Below are 24,084 nucleotides of genomic sequence, written 5' to 3'. Positions count from 1 at the left end.
GCAACCTCGGAATCGGTTGGATCGGACGTCTGATCAGAGCGTTCGCGTGGTGCGAAGCGGTGGCATCTTCTCGAAGCGGACTGGAAAAAATATATCATTTAGAAGAGCGGTCAGTAAATAACGCGAATTGGGAGCACGGAGTCATCCGATGCTGTGATCGGGGTGCGGGAATTGGACTTCCAGGCATATAAAGGAGCGTGTGGTGAAGCTGATTGCACGTCTTGCATCGGTCACCACTGCGGCACTTGCCTTGGGAATGTTCGTGGGCAAAACAGTTCGAACAGTAGCGGTTGGTGGACACCGCGCTGAGCCTCTTCTTACCACTAAGCCTGAGGAACTTGTGGCATTTTCGAAGCGGATGGACTCCGCTGCAGACTCGGCATGGGTAGGATAAATTACCTCGGGAACGTCTGCTCTTGATGTCGTAGGGTACCCAGTAATTTAAGGCGTTGGGAGAAGTGATTTGCGTGGAGAACGTGGATATCCTTTGGATCGGTGCGGTTACTGGGCTGGAAGGTTCAGGAGCAATCTGAACACTGGAGGAACAGTTTCTGGGATGCAGCAGGGTGTGATGCCGTTTGCGGCATGTAAGGCAGGAGTTGACACTGGGGCAATCCCGCTGCTGATAGCCTCGTGCCAAACAATTCAAGCAGAGTTGCTTTCTTCGGACGACATTTGATCGCTCGACTACGGTCATTTTGAGGAATCGGGGACATCTTCGCAGGGGGTGGTTTTCCCTGGAACACAGGTCACACCTTCTGGGTGTTGGAGTCACCCTGCAGTCGGAAGAATATAGCCGGGGCGCTGGGGCCCTCGGAGTCGCCAACTTTGGCGGAAAATGCCGTGAGCTGGTAGGCGTAACATCGTCGATGGCCTCCAGCGTACGATGGCGTTCGGTCAGAAACGCGTCTAGCTCGTTCCAAGTCGGAATTCTGTCTTTGTTGTGGATGGATTGTTCCCACAGAGAAAGGGTTACTTTGGGAAGCTTTGAGGAAACCATATACACCAAAAGACAATCCCAAGCCTCAACTTGTATGGAGGACCTCTCTAGGGCGGTCAGGCAGCTTTGGATGGTGCCTTGCAGCTCTTTCAGCGAGACTCCCGATTCTTGAGGGACAGCCTGGATGTTGAAGAGGATTTTCAACTGGCTGTTAACTAATAATCTTCGATTTTCGAAGCGGTCGATGAGGCTTCGCCACGCCGAGACGAAACCTTCATTGGTGAGGGGGCCTTGGAAACAATGGCGTGCGCTTCGCCAGTGGTTTTGGAGAGTAGGTGGAACAATTTCTCCACCGGGGTGAGACGAGGGTTATGAATATATACCGCCGTGAAAAGGTCTCTAAACGTGGGCCAACGAAGATAATCGCCCGCAAACACCTCGGTGTCTACCGGTGGTAAACGACACCCGGTGGAAGGGGGTGTGTGGACGCTGCTGGAAGCCAGAGTTGGCTGGGCCGCGCCCCGTTCTAAACGGAGTAGCAGTAGCTATACTTAGCTTCTAACACCGTTGAAGTGTCCGCGCCGTCGTCGGACTCGGAGAGCAGTTCGGAGCAGCTCTCGTAACTCTTCTCCACCTTTTCCCACAAAACCAGGATTTGGTCGCGACGCACTTTACACGTGGACGGAGAGGGCTGGGTGATTTCTGGGGCGCCTAGAGTTTGGATCTGTGCCTCAAATTGACTCACACGATCTGTCGAGGCAATAAACTTCCTAAACGCAATGTCGATGGCGGTTTGAGCCATTTTTGTGGTCGTCCGTGACTGATGGAGCTGGGCTAGTATTTAAAGCTGTTTGCTCTTGAGCGGACAGCAGTGGACTTTGCTTTAAGCGGAGAGGGTCGCGGAGATGCAGGCTGGGATCTTCCCAAACGAATTGACGGAATCGGCCGTAATTAAATTATTGGAATAATTTTAATTCGAAATTAAAAGTCTTGTGTATTTTAGAATATATGCTTATATTTTGCTCAGAAAATTGGGCACGAATTGTGGATGGATCCCGTAATAAATTAAATACGGATTTAGGAACGTATTGGTCGGAAGTAATTGTTGCCAAATTTATTTATCACGGATCCGAAATGGTCGAAATAAACCCTTGGCTTTTGTTGAGAGAAAACTCAATGGGTCATGCCGTCGGCAAAGCAGTGCAGATGTGCGGAACTTAAAACAACTAAGCGGCAAGAACAACACGGGCGTTGCGGCGGCTAAGTTGAAAAGGTTAAATTAAAAATTAATGAACTTAAATTAATTAATCAAATTTAAATTCTGGATCTGGATGGATGTTGAACTATGAGCCGCAGATGTTTAATTATATAAGCGCCGGGAAGATAGAATTAAAAAACAAACATCCGTTTTTTGATCGCGGAAAAGAGCTTACTGGGATAAGCCGTCGGCAAAGTAGTGGTGAGTGGGGGACCCAAAGAACTACAGGGCAGCAACAACACAGCCGTTGCGCCGGTTAAATTGAAGACAATTAAAACCAAAAAAAACACTCTCGTTTGAGTTTGAGTTTGGCTGCTCAGCTCAGAATAGTGCGAAGCTTGCCCAATATATGTACATATGTATGTAGATTGTGGAAATCGATGCTCAGCGCAGAATAGCGCGAAGCTTGCCCAATGTCTGGATATAGGTGTGTAAATTGGTATTTCCTTGATATAAAAGAAAAGGGGATAAATAAAATTCGGATAACTTGGTTTACGAAATTTCTCCAAAGTTGTAGGTGGCGGATTTTGTCTCGCAGGCACTGTTCGGCTGTGGAATGTATAAGTGCAGGTGCTTGTAAACGCTCTAGGCACGAAGTGGAGACGAAAAAAAAAGACAAATAATCGCTTGATATGCCCTTATGCGGATGTGTGTATACATGTATGTAATAGCTGGGGGATCGATGCTCAGCGCAGAATAGCGCGAAGCTTGCCCAATATACATGTATATATGTAAATAATTGTGGAGATCGATGCTCAGCGCAGAATAGCGCGAAGCTTGCCCAATATATATGTATATATGTAAATAATTTTGGAGATCGATGCTCAGCGCAGAATAGCGCGAAGCTTGCCCAATATATACATATGTATGTTTGCCCAATATATGTTGGTATGAAAATATGTAGGGTTTGTATTGGCACAGTGGAGCGTCGAGAAGTGGACTGTATCGAATTGTGCGAACAGAAAAATGTGTATGGATACAGCATACAAAAATATCGTGACAGCGGCAGACTGTTCGGCGATCAGGGTGAATTCCCCCAACAAGCGCACACCGGCTGGCCGATATTAATTATGACTTTCTTTTTGTAACACAATTTCACTGTTCACGGAGAATTTATTGTACGGAAATATTAGAATGCGTGTGTGTGTATGTGGTTGCACATAGGACTCGACCGTTGGCAAGTGGATGAACAACGGGGAATCGAAGAGACGGCGAGGAGGATGGCGGCGCACACAAAACGGACACGGGTGGAAAATTTCGAAGTTCGGAGGCGAATAGAAAGTGGAATTTCTCACTGCCGTGGTGTCAGGAAAACTCGGACGGGGAGTTGACACGAACAAAACAATAAATTTTGCAGCGGTGCGACCGAAATTATATGTTCGGCCCACTGTTGAAGACCGGCAGCGAGAACAAGACGGAAGCAAGCATATATTTATATTTAGCGAAAAAATCACCGGGAACTGCTGGTGAAAGGACGGAAGGATATCCGTATCCGGCTCGAAGGACCAATGTTTGTAGGGGGGCGATCCTGCCACTAAAGATCCTGGAAAATGTAGCCCAATGAAAATTCCCACGTCGCAAGCGAAGTCGAAGAGTAAAGGCGGGGGCGTCGTGGGCAATTCAAAATCGTCAGCTTTATTTCGCTGCATACATAAGACTAATTAGCTTAAACGTAAGGGCTGCGCTCCCGACCGATAAGCTAAGCTTAACAGTGCGAGAGCGGGCCCGCGAAGTGAAGCGCGAACTTGCCGTCCCTCAGCTCGCTTAGCAGCGAGCGAAGATCGGGAATTCGGGAGCGGGAGTTCGCGAACATCGAAGAGTGGGCGCGGGAGCGCTTAGACTGGCCCGATGAGTAGTGCGCCAAGAGCCGACTTGCGGGAGTGCAAGAGCGACAAAACTTTGGAATCTCGGTGGGCAGAGGCGGCGCCGCGAAGGGCCTCCTGACGTGAACACTCTGGAAGGGCTAACGGACTACGACTTGTGCTGGAGAGGCCTAGAGTTGCTTACACGCAGTCAAGGTGACTCGCCTTCGACGGAAGTTGGAAAGGCCGACATGAATGATGTCGCGCTAGAGGTGAAGTCGGACAAAATACGCGTTCAGCACGCAGTTCCACTGTCATCGGTGATTGAGAGATTTTTGAGTTTTAGCCAGGCTGTACGAGTCGTACCATACCTAATTCGGATAAAATCTAATACTGTCGGGAAATTAGAGAAGCGCACCGGTCCCCTAGGCTTTGATGAGCTTGACCATGCTCTATTCGCTGTCGTACGCATCGTTCAAAGGGAGTCTTTCTCATCGGAGCTGACCGCAGTAAAGAATTCTAAACAGCTGCCCTCCAGAAGTAAACTTTTAAGCTTGTCATCGATCTTACTTGCTTGTAAGAGGGCGCTATTCTGGGCTTTCACACGACCGTCGTCATACTAATCCTTCCAAGTTATCATAATTTTACACAGCTGGCAATACGGTACTTCCATGTCTTGACTCTGCACGGAGGTGCGCATCTAACTCTGGCACACACTAAGCAACGGGTTTGAATACTGACAGGAAGCAGTTCCAACAGTTGTACGTAAATGTGTGAGGTGCTTTCGGACCAGGTCAATCACGTTGGCACAGCTTATGGGAGATTTTCCGCTTCAGAAAGGAAGTGCATTAAGACAGCGGTGACAGGCCTCACCACGGACTATATTCTGCTAGCTCTGGGCAGGTTCATCGGTCGGAGAGGTATGGCTTAACATATCTACAGTGACAACGGATGAAGCTTCAGGAGGAATACGAGAAGCTCATAGCCCCCAAACTGGATTCGCAACGGACCACCTTGCACTTTTATCATCCTCAGTAACCCGATTTTGGAGGGCTGTGAGGGGCTAATGTGAAGTCGGTGAAGCATCATCTCAAGAGGGTCTTTGCAGATCTACGGCTTATCTATAAGAAGTTGTCCACTGTGCCCATAAGCATACAAGCGTGACATAACTCTCGGCCGCTTTGCCCTCTCACAGCAGATGCAGACGATCTAGAGGTGCTCATGCCGGCTCATTTTTTGACTCTTTGATGGCGCCTCTGGATTATCGAACTCAGTCCAAGTCTATCGTAGACCAGTTTCTGTGGCAGCAATCGATTATACGTCATTTCTGGAAGGCTTGAAGTTGAAACTGGCTAGATCATTTTTCGGGTCAACGACCTTCTCATCGTCAAGGATGACTGATTTCCGCCGTCACAATGGCTTCTGGGGCATGCCCCGTCCATTACTGAGAATTAGAAAAATTAATGTAATGTTCTGGACGCTGGAAAGCCAATTTAATAGGCTTACGGTATTGCTATTGCGCAAAAACCCACAATTGTTGGGGATCATTTTTTCGGAGTTCCACAAGCCGCAACGGTTACTCAGCGGTAGCCTTCCTCAGCACAACCTTCGACCTCAGCTTCAATTCCACGAGCGCTGAGATCAATAAATGTTTGATGTCCGAGTGTACCGTAGGAGTCCCTGGGAGGTCCCAGATAATGACCACTCAAAACCCCGTCAATTTAAATATATTCGCCCAAGGTGTCAGGCCCGAGTTACAGGCCTTCTATGGCCTGCAAACTACGAGACATATATTTGTTTTCAATTACCAATCTATTTTCACACTTTTTCAAACAACTCAAGTTCGACTGTTTTAAATCAGACTTATGCTTACATCATGCTCAAATCGACGTAATTTTTCAGTCCCAGCTTAAGGGTCATCAGCCTATAGGGTACACAGGGGGATCAACGGATGACAGTGTCATCTGCCGTATCTGTGTACACCATCGGTAGTGCGACTATACTCTCCAAGGGCGGCTGAAAGCAGGTCCCCAGTCGACGTTCGTCCGGGGATGCTGACCAGTTGTAGTCGGGGGACTTAGGCAAGTCTTTAAACACCCTCCCCTCAAGTCAGGTGTGTAACGCGACCCGAGCCCACTGACTTCAAGGTTTCGCAGCTGAGGAGTTAATCCAGTTGTGTCTGTACGGGGCCTTCCCAAGGCCAGATAACCCTGGGTCGTAAGTGGCCTTGCCACAGTTTTTTTGCGGTCGACATTTTTCGATGTCCCAAGCCCCCGCTGGCCCAATGCGCTTGCTAGGACGAGCAAAAGTATGAAAAACTTCCGGGAGAAGATAAGCCCCAAAAACAATCAACGATGGACGAGAAGGAGATGCTAAGGCCGAGATTGGTCGCGGCATCTCATATAGTATCGGAGACCTACGAAGAAGAGTCGCAATCCGAGGTGAGAGCAAGTTGCTTTAATTTGTTTTTCTTTAATTTGTTTGTTTTTAATTCATTTTTTTATCACGTAACTTTAATATTAATAGTTAAAAAATAACAATTAAAATTACTATAAATAAGAATTTGTCATTTAAAAATGTTTCTAATAGTCTTTATTTCAAATTCATCCAAAATACATTTCCAATATGGTCGCAAAAAGCGAGTCGTCAGAAAGCAATGAATCGCATCCAAAAAAGTGTTGCTTATAGCTGCTTTGTCCGGTTGTTCCGTCAAATCAATGGGTGGGCGTCCAACTGGTCTTAATGTTGACGGCTTTGGATTTGAAGACAAGAATGAATTTACAGTTATAGCCATATTGAACAGAAGCCATTCGGAATGCTTTGTCTTAAATCTGGTCATACTTCTGTTACATTTTGACAAGTTTGAATGTATAAAAAGGTGAAAGCTTCTCATTTTCTCCGTGCTTAAGTCGAATTCCTTCAGTTCATCATAAATCCGGCAGATGCGCTACGATTTTGTTGTATACAGATATCAAGTAGTTGCTCTTAGGCGAACTCAACCACAGCTACAATATGTGGATAAATAAAAATAAATACTAATAATAAAATTATTTTATATACACTTTGCAATTTAACGATACATAGTTCCTTTTTGGCACAAGTTGACACAAAATTTTTCATAGTCCACAACAGACGGGTTAGCCAGAGGTTAGGTTTTTTCTACCTTTGGACAACACTAGTGAACTTTGAAGGGCTGCCAAAATTTCAGGGATCCATCAAAACAATTAAAATCTTTTTATTCATTTTAGTCAAAGTATATACTATTCAAATTTTATTATAAAAAGCATTACTTTCTATGAAAAATTTGACTTTTCATCGAAAAATCGCTGGCCCAATGTGCGCAGGTAGTGAGCGAGAGCGCACCTAAGCAGAGGGCAAGCAGAGAGCTACAAACTTTGTCAGCAAGGTAAATAAGTTTATCGAGGTGACCAGAGATAGTCTTGAGTGGGTCTTGTGCATGAGCACCACGACGACGATCGCCTGCTGTCGGAGAAGTTGGCGGAGATTGAGGCCAAGTTGGCCGACATGGTAACCGACAGGTTGGTTAGAATGCCGACCGGTCCCATCCCCTCCCTCGACTCCTCAGACGTGGTCAGGGGGCACCGGGTCATCAGATGTGACGACGGGTTCTCTACAAGCTTCCTGGTGGAATGTGTGGCTAAGATTAGCGACACTTGGGCTGACCTTAGGATTAGGCTAGTCCATGCCAAGGAGATCCCAAGAAGACGCAGAGCTCGCATCTGGTTACCGAAGGGGCAAACCGACCACCCCAGGGTGATTGCCTGTCTGAACCCGGACGTCCATGCAGAGGACTGGACCATCCTCAGAGCGGAACAGGAGATGAAGGTGAGCCAACCTTTTCTCCTGCTGATAAACCAGCGCTGCCTGCCGCAGCTGGATGACAACGACCACAAGATCCGGTTCGGCATTAGGAAGACCAAAATAAAGGTCTTCTTGGCCGATCTGGACACGATACTGAAGGATGTTGATGACACCAACAAATTGTTCATCGACGACAAATCAAATCTTGCACCTTGCAAATATAATCATACATAACACTTTTTTCAGACCATAGGTCCATTTCCTTGGACCTAACGGTACCGATTAACAAAACAGGTGCCAAGAAGAAACCCCCGTAAGACGGATTAAAACAAATTCAGCGAAATTGTTCAATTTAAATTAAACGGCAAGAGGATCAAGACACAATCCACCTCAAAGGCATTCGACAGGGAGGTGGAGGACCTAACGAACATCCTGAATAACACCTTCCAAGACACATGTAAACTATCATTCTCAAAGAAGCAGTACCCACTTTGTAGACAAAAGAACTAAGCGAGCTCAGAAAGAGAGCACGAAAGTCTTTCAACAACAGCTATTTAAACCGGAAATGGGAGCCATACAAAGAAGTACAAAAAGTTTATTCAAAGCTAGTCAAAAGTATTTACACATCGACCATTTTCACAACCAAATTTCTTTTAGCTATTATTCTTGTTGTTGTTGACCATTTTCCCTTAAATGTTTCTTTATTGCGTAGATTGATCTATGCAGAAGCGGGCCAAAAAGAATTTCGAAAGTTAACAGTTCATAGAAGAAGGCTTTAAGTAACAGAATAGATGCATTTACAGTGTAATATTTACAGATAATTTGTTTTCGTCTTAAGTTTAATGCTATTCAAATTTAATGTTTTTTTTAGTGACAATCTCAAAAGTTACTCTATTAATAGTTAAACCAATTTGCTTAGGTATCGATGAAGGCTTTCAATTGGTTGGAACTGAGTTTATTAAGCAATATTCAAAATAAATAGACATATTTTCTTTTGCTTTTATTGTTGTCCTATGAACCGTTACCTTTTGTTTTCGTTTTCTGCATGATTCTGAATAGATAAAAAAATTTCATGGAAATCGGTCAACAACAACAAGAATAATAACAGAAATAAGTTTGGCAGTGAAAATAATTGCGAATTAGTGAAAATACTTTTGACCACCCCTGTATAAGGTCAAGAAAGAATCCTGACAAAACTACTGCGAGTCACTAGAAGACATAAAGGACACGGCGAGAGTAAGCAAGATTCTCGCCAAAGGGCACACAAGCCCTACCCTTATCAACAGAGCAGATGGTTCTGCTACGACCACAATTGAGGAGTCACTAGAGCTACTAGTTGACACTCACTTCCCAGGAAACCTACGAGAGAACTCGGAACCCGATGAGGAAACGAACACTCAAACGGACACGCCAACGATAGGCATTATTACCACGGAGCGAAATCATTGGGCAATAGTTTCTTTTGACAGGTTCGAAAGCCCGGGCCCAGACTGCATAATAACGGCAATGCTATAATCGTCCAAGGATAGCATTTGCAAATGGCTAAAAGCCATTAATGAAGCTTGTATAAGACTGACGCACATCCCACTCCTGTGGAGGGAGGCAAAAGACATATTTCTACCGAAACCGGGCAGAAGGGGGCATATCCTAGCAAAGGATTATAGACCGATAAGTCTCACCTCTTTCGCCCTGAAGACACTAGAGAGACTCCTGGACGTTCACATCCAGGAGTCTCTAGAGGGACATCAACTTTCGGATGCTGAACATGCGTACCGCAAGGGAAAGTCAACAGAAACAGCGCTACACCTAGTTGTACATCATGTCGAGAAGACATTACAACACAAGCAATACACAATGGCCGCCTTCCTAGACATCGAAGGCGCGTTCAATAACGTGATCCGCGACTCAATCCTGTGCTCCCTCAACTTGCTAGGTATTGAGAGAGGCATCAGAGAGTGTATCGGGGTTATGCTAAAGACCAGCACGATCTCTACTCTAGCTCAAAGATATAAACGTCATATTGATAGATGTGAACATGGTTGTAGTCAAAGCAGTTGAGGACGACATAGAACTGCTAGTATCAGGACCATATCCTGACGTTATTAGCGAAATAATGAAAGCGGCGCAGTGTCACTAAAACATATGGGCAAAAACCTGCGGACTAGGTATCAACCCCACTAAGACAGAACTGATGCTCTTCACAAGAAGAACCAAGATTCCATCTTTCAACATGCCCAGAGTAATCGGCATGGAGTTAAATCAAGCGGAGCAAGCTAAATATCTAGGAGTGATACTGGATAAAAAGCTCTTATGAAAGGAAAACATTGCAGAAACAGTTAGGAAGGCAAGCATTGCCTTCTACTCCTGCTGAATAATGTTTGGGAAAAATGGGGAGTACAGCCAAAATAATTATAATATAGAGATCTACGCTAAAAATATAGAGATCTACGCTAAGAATTAGGAAATTGAAAAGGCATTCAGGCTGAGTTACTAGCCACAAGGGAAGCAGCCGAACTTTTCTTAAGGCAGAACCTCAGGGACGCCAAAATACGGATCTACACGGATAGGCAAGCGGCTATAAAATCCCCAGCTGCCGTGAAAACGAACTCACGACTAGTGGCAGAATGCAAGAAGGCCCTTAACAGAATCGCTGACAAAAATAATGTACAAGTATCTTGTGTACCCGGACATAACGAAGGGTACCAGGGGTACCAGGAAATGAGAAGACAGATGAACTAGCCCGTGCAGGTTCGGCAGGGGTAAGTACGGACATCGAATTACCGATCTCCCGATGCGATCAAGACAAGGATCCATGTTCACTTCAAAGAGATAGCTAACAAGGAATGGCTAAGAAAGAGCGAGCACAGAAGGTCAAAAGAATGTTGGCCGAGATACGACAAAAAACGAACCAGTGAACGCTATCCAAAAGCAAACGGGATATCAGCGAATCACGGCAGTCACCACAGGTCAATGGGCGATCTGATCGCATACAATGAAAGTGGGACTACCACATAATTCAATCTGTTGAAGCTGCATGCAAACTACAGAGCAAGAGATACCGGAACATCTGCTTTGCTTCTGCCCAGCGCTAAATCACAACAGACTTCACCACAGTGGTGCCTACCAGATGGAGTCACTGGGCAGCACAGAAAAGCTGAAGGTATCGGCAATCCTAAGTTTCCTTACTGACTCTGGCTGGTACTGATAGTAATCAGGACAACCAATAACAAACAGAGGGAGTGGAGCAAAAGGAGCTTAGCTGTAATTGGAGGCTCTAGTATTGGGCATCACCACTGCAACCTATCTAGATTAAACGATAGCTCTCTTCTTTCTTTAGGTCTTAATCGTTTCCAGCAAGTTTATTCGCCAGGTCCCAACGGACACGGTTGTGTGCTCAGGTATTGTGCCGATGCCCTGTGCAGTCCCCTTCTGAAATTGTTTACCTTATCCTTAGAAACCTCCAACTTTCCCAATATTTGGAAAGAATCCTTTCTTATTTGTATTCAAAAAGAAGTTATCAAATCGGATGCTTACAATTATAGAGGAATCACCAAGTTATCGGTTATCCCAATTTTTTGGAAAACACTCCTCACTTGCACTTGCAGAACTCCTCACTTGCAGAACTTTAATAGATCAGGTTTTTCTCCATATAAACATAGGTATATTAAGCGAAGATCAACAACAACAAATCTTTTGGAGCTCTCTTCCGTTATTATAAAGTGGTTCCGTAATAATTTTTAGATAAATGTAATTTATACTGATTTCAGTAAAGCATTAACCATTAACCATTCTCTCCTCGTAAGAAAACTCGATTTAATGGGTTTTCCAAGTGATCTTCTTAATTGGATCTTAAGTTACCTGAATGGCAGGCTGCAAAAGGTTTTTTTAAAGAATAATTTATCTAATGTTCGAAGGGCGTCAGGCGTCCTGCAAGGAAGTCATTTGGGACCCTTATTATTTACGTTATTTATAAATGATCTATAGGAGGGGCGATAGGACTCCACCTTGCTTCGTGCGTCTGTGTACTTTTTTCCACCTTGGAAGCGGTGCCCCAATCTGATTGCATCCGCCTACAGTTTAGTAGATTTCCTATCCAGAAGTTGATGGCGGAGTGCGTGTTGGTCGGTCTCAGGCGGTCCTTTATTACATCTGTGCTTATATTGGTGAATGCCACGGATATGGAGTGCCGTCTCCACTGATTTGCCTTTTGTGTAGGTGTGCTGGTTGGTTTACAGTAGTTTTTCCACATCGTTTCTGATGTATAGGTCCAGCACGCTTTTCTAGCGTCTTAGTTAACGTGATAGTTATTTCCTGCTTTTGACGGGCAGATAGCCCTACATGTCCTTTATTAGATCGGGATATAAGCCGTGCCGAGACAAGCTGTGTATATTCCATGTAGCTATGGAGTAATGACTTCTTTGGTCGCCTGCAGTATGTCTAGTCCTGGTGCTTTTATCCACGCGAATGAGTTTATAGCCCTCTCTGAGGTTAGTGCGTTGGAACAAATGGTCCGTGTTCCTCCAGTGTGGTCTGCTCCTCTTCTTGGTTTGTGATATCGAACATGATGCGTGTAATTAGTAATTCCTTGGAGGGGGTCTCTATGTCTTTTCTATGTCTTCATCGGATTTTACTGTGCCCGGAAAAGTCGAGAGTTTAATATTGATTGTCTTTATAAACTTTCCGCAGTTAGTATTACGGGGGTTTCTAAAGACGGTTAGTTTAGGAGAGTGATAAAATTCGTATTCTATGTATGTACTTTGGTCTCAGTAGGACTTTCCATTCTGATACCATTTTAGAATGAGGGCATAATCCTTTTTAAGAGCCACCCATCATAACACAAAATTGGTTTGCTTAGCTCGAGCATTCTTTCTAATTTCTCTTAAACAGTTTTTTAGCTTTGGTCTTAGCCAGAGCCCGCGAAGCGGACGCTAATGTCAGCAGAGGAACGGATCGCACTTTTTTTGTGTCTTTTTATGCAACTGTTTCTGCCGCGATACCACAATGCCTCCTAAATTCGACCCTACGGAAGTTAAATTGGTTAACCTGCGTTGCGTGGGTGGAGAAGTTGGCGCTACTTCCTCCCTGGCTCCCAAGATCGGTCCTTTCGGTTTGTCTCCCAAGAAAATTGGTGGTAACATCGCCAAGGCCACTACCGACAGGAAGGGTCTGAAGATCACCATCTGCCTGACCATCTAAAACAGACAAGCTTCCATTTCTGTGGTTCCATCGGCTGCATCAAGGCTCTGAAGGAACCCCCACGTGATCGCAAGAAGCAGAAGAACATCAAGCACAGTGGAAACATCGCCTTCAACGATATCCTGGCCATCCGCGAGTGAAGAGGCCTAGGTCCATGACCCGTGAATTGAAGGGAACCTGCAAGGAAGTCCTGGGAATCGCTCAGAGCGTCGGCTACACCGTTGACGGAAAGCACCCTTATGATGTTATTGATGAACTTAACGAGGGCACCATAAAAAGTCCCGCAGAATAAACAGTTTTTTAATCCAGAATTAATAATTTGTACGCGTTACAGTCTATATCACTTATATGTTTATTCTTATGCTATCAGAGAGAGAGGCATGAGTTTGGACTTGCAGGTGCTAGACTTGTACAGAGTGAGAACGCTGATCTTGCAGTTTGGACACTCACAGTCTGGGTGGGTGATCATATTAAATTTCCACTTGAGCTTGGACTGCATTGTGACATTCATGTCTTGTTCATATATTTACAATTATATGTTGATATATTTATGTTTATACGTGCACATCACACCATAGTACTTTGTCCCGCAACGAGAGCCCGAGGCAATCCATGGATAATTGCTCCATGGAAATGAGAAGTTCCGCCGACGAGATCTTACTTTATGGCTCAACTCCACTCGACGGGTTGACTACCAACGTCAGGTCACCCTCTTCCTCCTCCTTCAGCGTTAATAAGGGCTCATAACTTGCAGTACTTTCCACTCTGCGGTTGGGATTTCTGGACTCTGACGCTGCAGCAGCTTCAGCGCTTGGTGCCTGTTCGGAGCAGACCGCTAGTGCCTAATTATGCGCGCATAGGTGTATGGCTGCACCTGCTGCACTCTTAGCTTTTCTCTTTTCATATCTATTTCTCTTTCTCGCGTAAGCGTTTTATATATATTGAAGCTAAGCGTTCGATCGTTAGTTGCAGCTCCGACCAGAGAACAGAAAACAAAATATATACAGCATATAATTAACCCATTCGTGTGTTAGTAATTATTGCTCAAGAGTGGTAATTTCGTTGTCTTCCCCATAAACATTTTGGTGACCCCGACATGACTCTTTGGCTCGCAGCCTGCTGTTTAATATTGTTACAACAAATCCCTTTGCTTCGCTGCCGCTTACTGGCATTCGGTCATAAGCACACAAGCAAACTCACATACATATCTACATACGTAACTAGCTGAGTGCATATAGCCGGCCGCTGTTTTTCGGTTACATCGCGCTGTTGAAACAAAGCTTTGTTGTGCCAAAAATTATAAATAAAAGTGGCTCGCGATTAAGAGTCGTAAATAGCGCATATATCATATGTACATACATGCTATTCATAGCATAGACGCGCGTTTACAAGGCAGACAATATACAACAACAACATTGTTGAGGTTCCGTTGCATCTCGGTGGCGCTGATTAACATCTACTGAAGCGGTCAGACATTTGGCGTTGGATTTACTAGAAAATAGATTCGATAATAAAGTTCTACATATTCAGGCATACGTACAGGCAACACTTGGTTTAAAAGGTGTAGAGAAGGGCTGAGGGAGACCTCTATGTATGTTTTGTGATCCGAGAGATCATTATTTGAAAATGCTCTCGATTCCTAAATTTGAGCCCGAATCTTCGATTTAGAGAAGCAAAGAAGTTCCACCCATAGTTTGCAGCAATGCAAGTCAACGCACTGCAAATATTGTCAATTGAAGCACCACTCATTGTTGCATATCAATCGAGACCCCTCTGTACCATCCACCGTTTCATCTCTATCATCCGATCCACTTCTAAATGATGGATGACATCAACATCATCTTCATCAGCATTATTATCATGTTTACATTCATCAAACCCTCCACCAAAACCCACAGATATTCTACCCGTTGATTACGTGTTGCTTCCAACCGCTATTATTTATGTGAGAAATAAGTTTGGAGAATTTATGCCTTGCCGAGCAATCTAAGACTCGGCGTCTCAGCTAAACTTTATTAATTCTCACCTGCAAGCCAACTAAATTTGAATTATCGAAAGTCGCATACACTAGGATCTGGCATTTGTGAATCTGCCTTGAATTCTGATAAGGCAGTCGACATTCAAGCGCAATCCCGGGATGCAAACTTGGTTGGATCGTGTTTGGAGGGCTGCCGAGTGCGTCAACTCCTCAATCTGTCTTAGCTGCCATCGTCAAGGATCCTAGTAATCATTTTGAAAATGACACACTTGCTGCCGTAGCAAAGCGAGAGCAATGCAACAGCTCTCTTACGATAAAAGAAAACATTCGCATGCAGGATCACAAGCGTTGCTGACGACATTGCGGAAAGGTTATTGGCCAATTGGAGGGCGCAAAATCGTATCAAGCCGTTCTGCCCCACGATGCCGATGTAGTTGAATCAGCCCCCGCAGCGTCGGCGAGGGGTATTCGAAAGGTCCAACGAGCTTCCCAAGCAAAGTCTCGGGCACCAGAGCACGGGAAAGGGAACTCGGCAGGACCAATAAGACCACCTGATCCCGTGCCAGTGAATGGCGGGGACTCGTGGAACACCGTTGTCAAAAAGAAGAAGCAGACCCGCAAAGCCCGCCCCGATGCGGTGATCGTAGAGGCACCGGGGAAAAGCTACAGCGAGATCCTGGCGCTGGTCACGAGAAGGGAGGACAGCAAGCTGACCGACCTTGGAGGGGCAGTCAGCAAGGTGCGTAGGACGGCCAGAGTTAACCTGCTTCTGGAGGTAGCCAGAGGGAGTCACGAGAGCGCCGAGTCTATGAGGAACAGCAGGTCCTTGGCGACGCGGCCGAAGTGCGAGCACTGACGGAAGAGTCGAAGGTCTGCGTCTTCGAGATTCGCAATCTTGACGCGATTACGACAATCTTCTCAGACCAATATCAGCTGAGTGAAGGTGCAGTGAGGATCCGAAGCCTCCGCCCAGAGTACGGGGAAACTAAAACGGCGGTCCTCAGCCTGCCTAGCTCATTGGTGTCGGAGGTTAGGCGGCGAGGCGAGGTCCGCATCGGATGGACCCGATGTAGAGTGCGAGAACGCGAGCGCCCCCCTCGCTGCTTTAGATGCCTGGAGCTTGGGCACATCGCCATCAGGCCATCATTAAAAGCGGTTGCTGCATCAAGTATGGCGAAGCAGGTCACAAGGCTGCTGTCTGCACTTCCGGCAGAGGAGTCGGCCCTGTAGAGGCAAACCACCAGACGGGCAGGAAAAGGATCCCCTGCACAAAAGGCCGGCTCGTCCTCTCAAGATCCGAATGCAGCTGATCCAGCTCAACCTAAACCACCTCACATTCACGATTAGAGCAATCTTCCACTCTGCCAAATGGGAGGTTGCCGACGCCTACACCGGGGGCGATCATGAGGTGAACCTGTGCTCTGTCGGAGTACCTGAGGAAGATACCCGCTCGACACTGCGGCCCGCAATGGTAACAGGTGAGCCGGGTGGAGCCGAAGAGACAGCGAATCACGATGCAGCAGCGCTGGAGCATGCATGCGACCAGAGAATGCGGCTGAGACGTTCGTTTCGAGGAAGTCGCAGGCCAGTCTTCTGGTGGAGCGACGAGATCGCCGATCTGCGATCCACCTGCCATCGAGCCCGCAGGCAGCTGACTCGTGCGCGCGGCTCTCCGCGAGCCAGGGAGTGTAGCGAGGCCTTCAGAATTGCGAGGAAGGCCCTTAAGGCGGCCATAAGAGGCGCAAAGAGGGACCGTTTCCTGCAGCTCTGCGACGAGGCGAAGGGAGACCCCTGGGGCGGAGCGTACCGGATGGTGGTCAAGGGCCTGAGAGCTGCCAGCACAGCTCCATGGGACGGATGCTATACCCAACAGGGCTCTAAACATATCCATCGCGCTTCACCCGAGGGAGTTCGCCGCCATGTACTCCAAGTGCCTGGACGAGGGAATCTGTCCTGAGAGGTGGAAAAGGCAGCAGCTACTGCTGCTCTCCAAGCCGGGCAAGCCGCCGGGGGAGCCATCCTCCTATAGGCTGATCTGCCTGACCGACACCACTGGCAAGGTGTACGAGAAGATCGTGACAGCCAGACTGGCTGTTGCCATCGAGGAGTCCGGAGGTCTTTCCCCGAGCCAGTTCGATTTCCGGAGAGGGAGGTTCACGCTCGATGTCATCGAGATGGTCAAGGACATTGCCCGTTCGGCCATCCCGGGCAAGAGGTGGAAAGGCGGCTCCAAGAGTTACTGTCTTATGGTAACGATGGACATAAGGAACGGCTTTAACACCGCGGACTGGAACCGAACACTGGCGTCCCTCGTCACCCTAAATATCCCAGGGTACTTACTAAAAGTAGTAAGGAGCTACTTTAGTGAGAGAGTGTTCTCAGTAGCGTCAGTGGTTCCGTTTTTGGACCCCTGCTCTGGAACACCATGTACGACGGGGTTCTGCGACTCAAAATGCCAAGTGGCACTATTGTTGTCGGGTTCGCCGACGACGTGGCAGTGGTCGTAACCGCCAAGAAGCGCACTTGACAAACAAAGCGATCGGATCGATCAGGCAGTCCTGATCTCGAGCAGGAAATCGGTGGAAACGGCCAATATCCGGGTCAGTGGAGCCGTGATTAGATCGCAGAGGGCGATTAAATACCTCTGCGTCCTAATCAACACACGGCTGTCATTCAGGGAGCATCTGGAGTATGCCCAGAAGAAGGACAGTGGGACGGCAGGAAGTCTCGCCTGCGTACTGCTCAACACAAGAGGGCCCAAGCAGATCACCAGGAAGCTGCTGACGAGCGTCGTAACTTCCCAGATTCCGTATGCGACGCCGGTGTGGGCAGAAGCAGCCGAGACGAAGTCCTACATGCAGCGCTTTCTCGAACGACGCCGTTCTGGTGATAGCCGGCATGGTCCCCCTGAATTAGCTGGTCCGCGAGAAGTTAGAGATTCGGAGCGCGCTGCGAGGACATGAAGGACCAGGTGGCGGAACTAAGGCCGAGGCGAAATGCGCGGCCAGAAGAAGGAGCTATGAGAGCTGGCAGGCGAAGTGGGACGCCTCGTCCAAAGGGCGATGGACGCACAGGCTGGTCCCCAACATAGAGGCCTGGATGGAGAGGAAGCATGGGCAGGTGGATTTCTACCTGACCCAGGTATTGAGCAGACATGGCTGCTTCCGTAGCTACCTCAAGAGGTTCGGCCATCATTATAAGGATGGTTGCCCGGAGTGCGGATCTGGAGTTGCTGAGGATGTGCACCTCGTAGTGTTCGAGTGCCGCCGATTCGACGAAGAGAGGGCCGCCCTGGAGGAGGTAGCACGAGCAAAGATCAGGGCGGATACGCTGGTGCCGCTGATGATCGAGCCTCCAGAATGTGGGAAGCGAAAGCGGCTTTCTCTGCAAAGGTTCTGAAGGCTCTTAGAGTGCTGTAGAGGGGTAGAAGGGAGCGGACGGGCTAAAAGGCCTACAATTGGGCGAAGCTTTGTTTTGCGGCTGTACCGCACAATATGGGTCCTTGCCCCGTTCCTAGTTATGAGCATTTATGTTAATTTAGGTGTTTTTTCCAATCTAACCTAACATTAATAAAATCGAATATAAAAAATCAATGGGCGCTAACGAGTTGCGCCGATCAGCCGATAGGTCAATCTATCCTTTCAGTTGACTCCCGTCGTGATTGCCACGCTGCCTCGTGTCGATCATCACTCCCAGATACTCTATCGCTCTGGACGATCTGATTGAGGCATCGCACACCCGGATAGTCGCGGTCTTCATGTTCTTGGAGCCCAAGCCGACCCAGTATGTCTCGTATACATAGCAACTTCCCACCGCTTTCCCGGACCTACGACGAGAGCAGGTCCTGTACTGCCGCGCAGTGATACAAATTTAGTTGAGTCACTTTTATGCCTTTCGGAGCTGCTGTGGACGGCGCCACCAGGGGGCATTGGCGGCTGTCCGTCCCGGTGGCTTGTGTCGGTATGCTTCAAATCGGGGCATCTAAAGCAGCGAAGGCTATTTTTTCACAAGGCTATTTTACGTTCCTCTTGGCTGCATCTTAAGAAGAATCTGCATCTATGAAAGGATTTGATGCATCTGCCTACAATATGCCCTGATTTTAAGCAACGGAAGAATTTGGCGCTTGACTCGATCTCCTTAAGGCGATCCAGCTCCAATGCTGCGACTTCCCGGTCGGGGACGACCAATGGAGAATGTTTGTGCCACCACTGCTCCATTTTCTCTATGCAACCTTTAAAACTCCTCTGTGAACAGCAACTCCAACAGTATCTTCTTTAGTCTGAAAAAGGCGTTCTGATAACCTGGCCAGCAAATCGTCGAGGATCAAACCCACTTTGCCTTTCTTGGGTGGGTGGTCAGAGTTTGGAGCGTCAGGGCAGTCCCTGACCCTCTTCGATTTGGGGGTCGACACGCTGCTCGCAGAGTAAGTGGGTTCTAGGACCGTCTTGACAATCAGAATAGGTGTGAAAGGGCCGACGGCTTGGGGGTCCAGGTCACTAATATCGTCCCTTGTCGCTTGTAAAGGGAACCGACCAAGTGGGCTGCCGGTGCTGCAGTATGGTTGAAAATATTGGTTGTGGCCCCCAGAATCCGTGCCCTTATCGCGATGTCGACCGCGGATGAATTTTACAGGTGCTACCACCTTCCTTTTTGATAGTAGCATATTGCAATGCTGCGGGGGTTGCGTTTAAGACCTGCCGCCAGGTAAGGATGGGGGGTTTTACCAACCCGCCTCGGTCGCCAGAGCCCCAATTTCGGGAGTTCCGCAGTGCGGAGAGGGTTGACCACCGAGGTGCTAAGTGGGAATTTCTGATCCCGATCCTGCCTCCTTGCCAAAGGCTTGGGACAGCTGCCCAAACAGTGTGCTACTGTTTGTGCTGATCGATTCATGCGTAGAACTCACAGCGAATAGCTTTTGTCAGCGAGCACTGGTTGCCCAGTGCTCTCTGTTGGGCCGAGCGCCCTCTAGGAGTTCAGGGGATAAACCTGCAACGTTCTTTAAATTGCAAGCTCCTCAGCTTGCAGGCTTCGCGCTTACATGCGCTGCGATAACAGCTTACCCCACGGCCGGCTGGAGTGACATTCCACTTTGTGGAAGCCGCCACCTTGGTAAGAGCATCTTACCATGAGGAAAAAGACAATGTAGGGAAGGACCCCCCAAGAAAAGAGGTCCCAAAGGCACCTGGACTGATCGGTCAGGCGACCGGACAGCCTATACACGACCGCTCTGTGCCGCTATTATTCGCGTGTGAATATGTGTGTGCCTCTGCTCGGAAGTGAAAGCCCAAATATTTATGCATATTTATCACACGTCGAACTCTTAATACCTTAATGTTCCAAAATAAACTTATAACTTATAAAGTTAAGGGTATATTTTGATCCATGCGAACACGTTTGCACACAAACAATCGGCGGCTGTGGCAGCATGCGTAAATAAGAGCGGCTGGCTCTAGACCGCTCTCGTACTAGCTTATTAACCAAATTTAAGAGAGGCTCAGTCAGCAAAAAAAGTCGTGTGCAAAAAAAAATCGTATGTCGTATCATCTTAGTAATTCTACTGTCTTTAATAAAACTGTAAATTTGTAATTTGTCATACTATTCATTGCTCACACTAGCTCCCGTAAAAAAAAAGTAAAAATCAAAAATGTTCTAGACTAGTTCCGTTTATGTTTGGACCAGACATGTGTTGGCTACATACATTTAAAAGTTGTATATTCTATAAGGCTACTGCAATTCATATGATATACTTATTATTACAATATCAAGTGAAATGTACACCTAGCACTATCTCTACTACAATTGGAAAAGGAAAGTATGGTTATTAGATGAATCTCATCGAATTCCTCTGATTACCTTTGATGAATCCAAGCATAATACTCTCTTTTTTTTTTGTTAATCCGGTTGGCCAGAGATTTTTCTAAATGCACGCAAATTTTAACGTCGCCAGTGTACATTAGTTCTCTACGGCTTGCCACTTCTTACGGCAGGTAAGTGATCAACAATGTTAAAAGTAGCGATCTAAATGTGTTCCTTGTAGTATCTCAATAGTTAAGTTAATTCACATAACAATAATCTATATAAGAAGAAACCTCAATAAAATGGAGATTATAAAAAAGAAGGGTTACCAAAGCCAAATATATATCTAACATTAGTACAAGTTGCAAAACTCTCAAATTATTTGAATAAAGGGCCTGTTCGGAGCAGACCGCTACTGAATAATTATGCGCGCATAGGTGTATGGCTGCACCTACTGCGCTCTTAGCTCTTCTCTTTTCTTATCTATTTCTCTCTCTCTTCTTCTTCTGTCGCCTTATCTTTTAAGCTAAGCTACATAAGCTTATTATTGCTTAAGGGTGGCAAATTCGTTGTCTTCCCCATAAACATATTGGTGACCCCGACGTTATTCTTTTGTTCGGAGCCTGCAACCCGGTGTTCGCTGTTTAATATTGTTTAAACAAATCGCTTTGCTTCGCTGTCGCTTACTGGCATTCGGTCATAAGCACCAAGCAAACTCACATACATACCTTGTACCGGCCGCTGATTTTCGGTTACATCGCGCTGTTAAACCAAAGCTATGTTGTGCTTAACATTATATACAAAGGTGGTTCGCGCTTAAGCGTCGTAAATAGCGCCTATTGAATAAATATTTAGAAATGCAAATATAGCATAAACGCGCGTGTGCCAAAACTCCGCTGTTGCGAGGCAGACAACTTGCAACAAAAACATTGTTGAGGTTCCGTTGCATCTCGGTGGCGCTGATTAACCTCTAAATTTGTGCGGTGATAACTAAACGGGTTCATACATACTGAAGCGGTCAGACATTTTTCTTTTATTAATTCTTTTTGCTTTAGAAAAAAGAATGTCTAATACGGAAAACTTGGTTCTGCATCAAAATGAACCGCCAAGTGACGTGGACTTCTACCGAGCCAATGCCCAATCCCTTTTGCGGCAATTGAGCTTGATGAATTATTATATAAATCCAGAGACTGTAGATCAGTTTGATGGAGCTGATTTACTGGCGCGGCTGGAGTGGATTAATTCCTTAAACCTGGCCTTTGATTCTTTTTGATTTGATAGGACTTTTCGGATATCCGCGACCATCGGATCGAATTCTCCACGGCGTTCATGGATGTGAATGCGAAGATAAATCGAGGTTCAGCGGCGCTTCGCAAATCACAATTGCCGGTTGCAACCGCTGCAAATTCAACATCCATAGACATTTTTAACCATCCGGATCTTTCTTTCCGATCTAGGAAGCCTCGGTTGCCAATTTTGGAATTCGGTTCCTTGGATCCTATTCCGATTGAACGGATTTTATTTCGAAGTTCACCACGGTCATCGGAAATGATGAGGAGCTAAGTGATATTGAAAAATTACAATATCTAAGGTCAAGTTTAGGCGGCGTGGCTATAGAGACCATTCGTTCACTTGAGCCCTCGAATGCCAATTATAGAAAGGCTTTGGATTTACTCAAAAATAGATTCGATAATAAAGTTTTACATTTTCAGGCACACGTACAGGCAATACTTGGTTTAAAAGGTGTCGAGAAGGGATCAGCCAAGGGTCTTCGGCTATACCCTTGTACCCTTCCGTACCCTTGCCACTACGCAACAAATCTTGGATGGATTGCTGATTCACATCGTCGAACGAAAGCTAAATCAGAGGACGCGCGAAAAATGGGAAGAGGATTTGTCCTTTATCTACTTGGGATTCTATGGAGTCGTTCTAGCAGAGGAGGTGAAAGATGATGGAAAATATGAATCAAGCCTTGGTAACGCAAACGCCAAGCCAGCAGGTGGGAAAAACCCTGCATAGATATAGCTCAAACAAATTAACTGCTTCAGCTACTAGCTCAAATCTTCCTCTATGTATGTTTTGTGATGCAAGAGATCATTATTTGCCAAAATCCTCTCGATTTCTAAATTTGAGCCCGAATCTTCGATTTAGAGAAGCAAAGAAGTTCCACCCATAGTTTGCAGCAATGCAAGTCAACGCACTGCAAATATTGTCAATCACCACTCATTGTTTCATATTAATCGAGACCCATCTGTACCATCCACCGTTTCATCTCTATCATCCGATCTACTTCTAAATGATGGATGACATCAACATCATCTTCATCAGCATTCATCAAACCCTCCACCAAAACCCACATACATTCTGCCCGTTGATTACGTGTTGCTTTCAACCACTATTATTTATGTGAGAAATAAGGCTGGAGAATTTATGCCATGCCGAGCAATCTTAGACTCGGAGTCTCAGCTAAAATTTATAACTTCTCGCTTAGCAAGCCAACTTAATTTGATTTACCGAAAGTCGCATGAATCCCTTGAATTCTGGTAAGGCAGTCGACATTCTAGCGCAATCCCGGGATGCAAGCTATCGTGACTCATTCTCCGCGGTCGTGACTAATAGCATCACTGATTATCAGCCCCATTTCAATAAAAAAAACAACATCATGGAAAATTCCGCAAAATATATCGCTCGCTGATCCTCATTTCAATCGATCAGAACGAATAGATCTTATAATTGGTGCTAGCCTCTTTTTTGAAATAATGGCTACGGGACAAATTCATTTGGATAGAGCGTTGCCAACACTTCAGAACACCAAACTTGGTTCGATCGTGTCTGGAGGGCTGCCGAGTGCGTCAACTCCTCAGTCTGTCTTAGCTGCCATCGTCAAGGATCCTAGTTATCATTTTCATGATGACACACTGGCTGCCGTAGCAAAGCCAGCTGCCTTTTTGGCTACTAGAGCAATGCAACAGCTCTTAACGATAAGAGAAAACATTCGCATGCAGGATCACAACCGTTGCTGGCCACATTGCGGAAAGGTTATTGGCCAATTGGAGGCCGCAAAAACCGTTCTGCCCCACTATGACGATGTAGTTGGAACAGTAGCTCTTCCAACGGGGGGAGTATGTTCGGAGCAGACCTCTAGTACCTAATTATGCGCGCATAGGTGTATGGCTGCACCTGCTGCGCTCTTAGCTCTTCTCTTTTCTTATCTATTTCTCTCTCTCTTCTTCTTCTTCTGTCGCCTTTTTTTAAGCTAAGCTTAATTGATAGCATATCATATATATTGAAG

At 46.4% G+C, this 24,084-nt stretch overlaps 3 protein-coding genes and 2 pseudogenes across 9 annotated transcripts in view; 4 read left to right on the top strand and 1 right to left on the bottom strand.

Moving 5' to 3' along the window:
• The window catches only part of LOC147644971 (putative guanine nucleotide exchange factor MCF2L2), a 131,030-nt gene that overhangs the window by 73,126 nt on the left and 33,820 nt on the right, over positions 1-24,084 (bottom strand). The gene's annotated exons all lie outside the window — the stretch shown is intronic.
• LOC110189533 (uncharacterized) overlaps positions 6,338-24,084 on the top strand; it is a 68,377-nt gene continuing 50,630 nt past the window's right edge. The window contains exon 1 of the mRNA XM_086836663.1: positions 6,338-6,441. Within this exon, the coding sequence (XP_086692789.1) occupies positions 6,355-6,441 (87 nt within the window). The 5' untranslated portion in view covers positions 6,338-6,354. The remainder of the gene's footprint in view (positions 6,442-24,084) is intronic.
• Positions 7,335-8,056, top strand: LOC147644973 (uncharacterized). Its single transcript, XM_086836577.1, has 2 exons — positions 7,335-7,347; positions 7,446-8,056. Exons 1-2 carry the CDS (start codon positions 7,335-7,337, stop codon positions 8,054-8,056), a joined length of 624 nt encoding a protein of 207 aa, XP_086692703.1.
• On the top strand, positions 12,824-13,355 carry LOC110189555 (large ribosomal subunit protein uL11 pseudogene; annotated as a pseudogene).
• Positions 18,096-18,442, top strand: LOC147644972 (uncharacterized; annotated as a pseudogene). Its single transcript, XR_015272526.1, has one exon. The product of XR_015272526.1 is annotated as an uncharacterized LOC147644972 (transcript).

Source organism: Drosophila serrata, unplaced genomic scaffold, assembly GCF_035046125.1.
Source record: "Drosophila serrata isolate PLE 108 unplaced genomic scaffold, ASM3504612v1 contig_47, whole genome shotgun sequence".
NCBI lineage: Eukaryota > Metazoa > Arthropoda > Insecta > Diptera > Drosophilidae > Drosophila > Drosophila serrata.
Note: the sequence above shows the minus strand (reverse complement) of the source record. Positions and strands in the feature narration are given on the sequence as shown.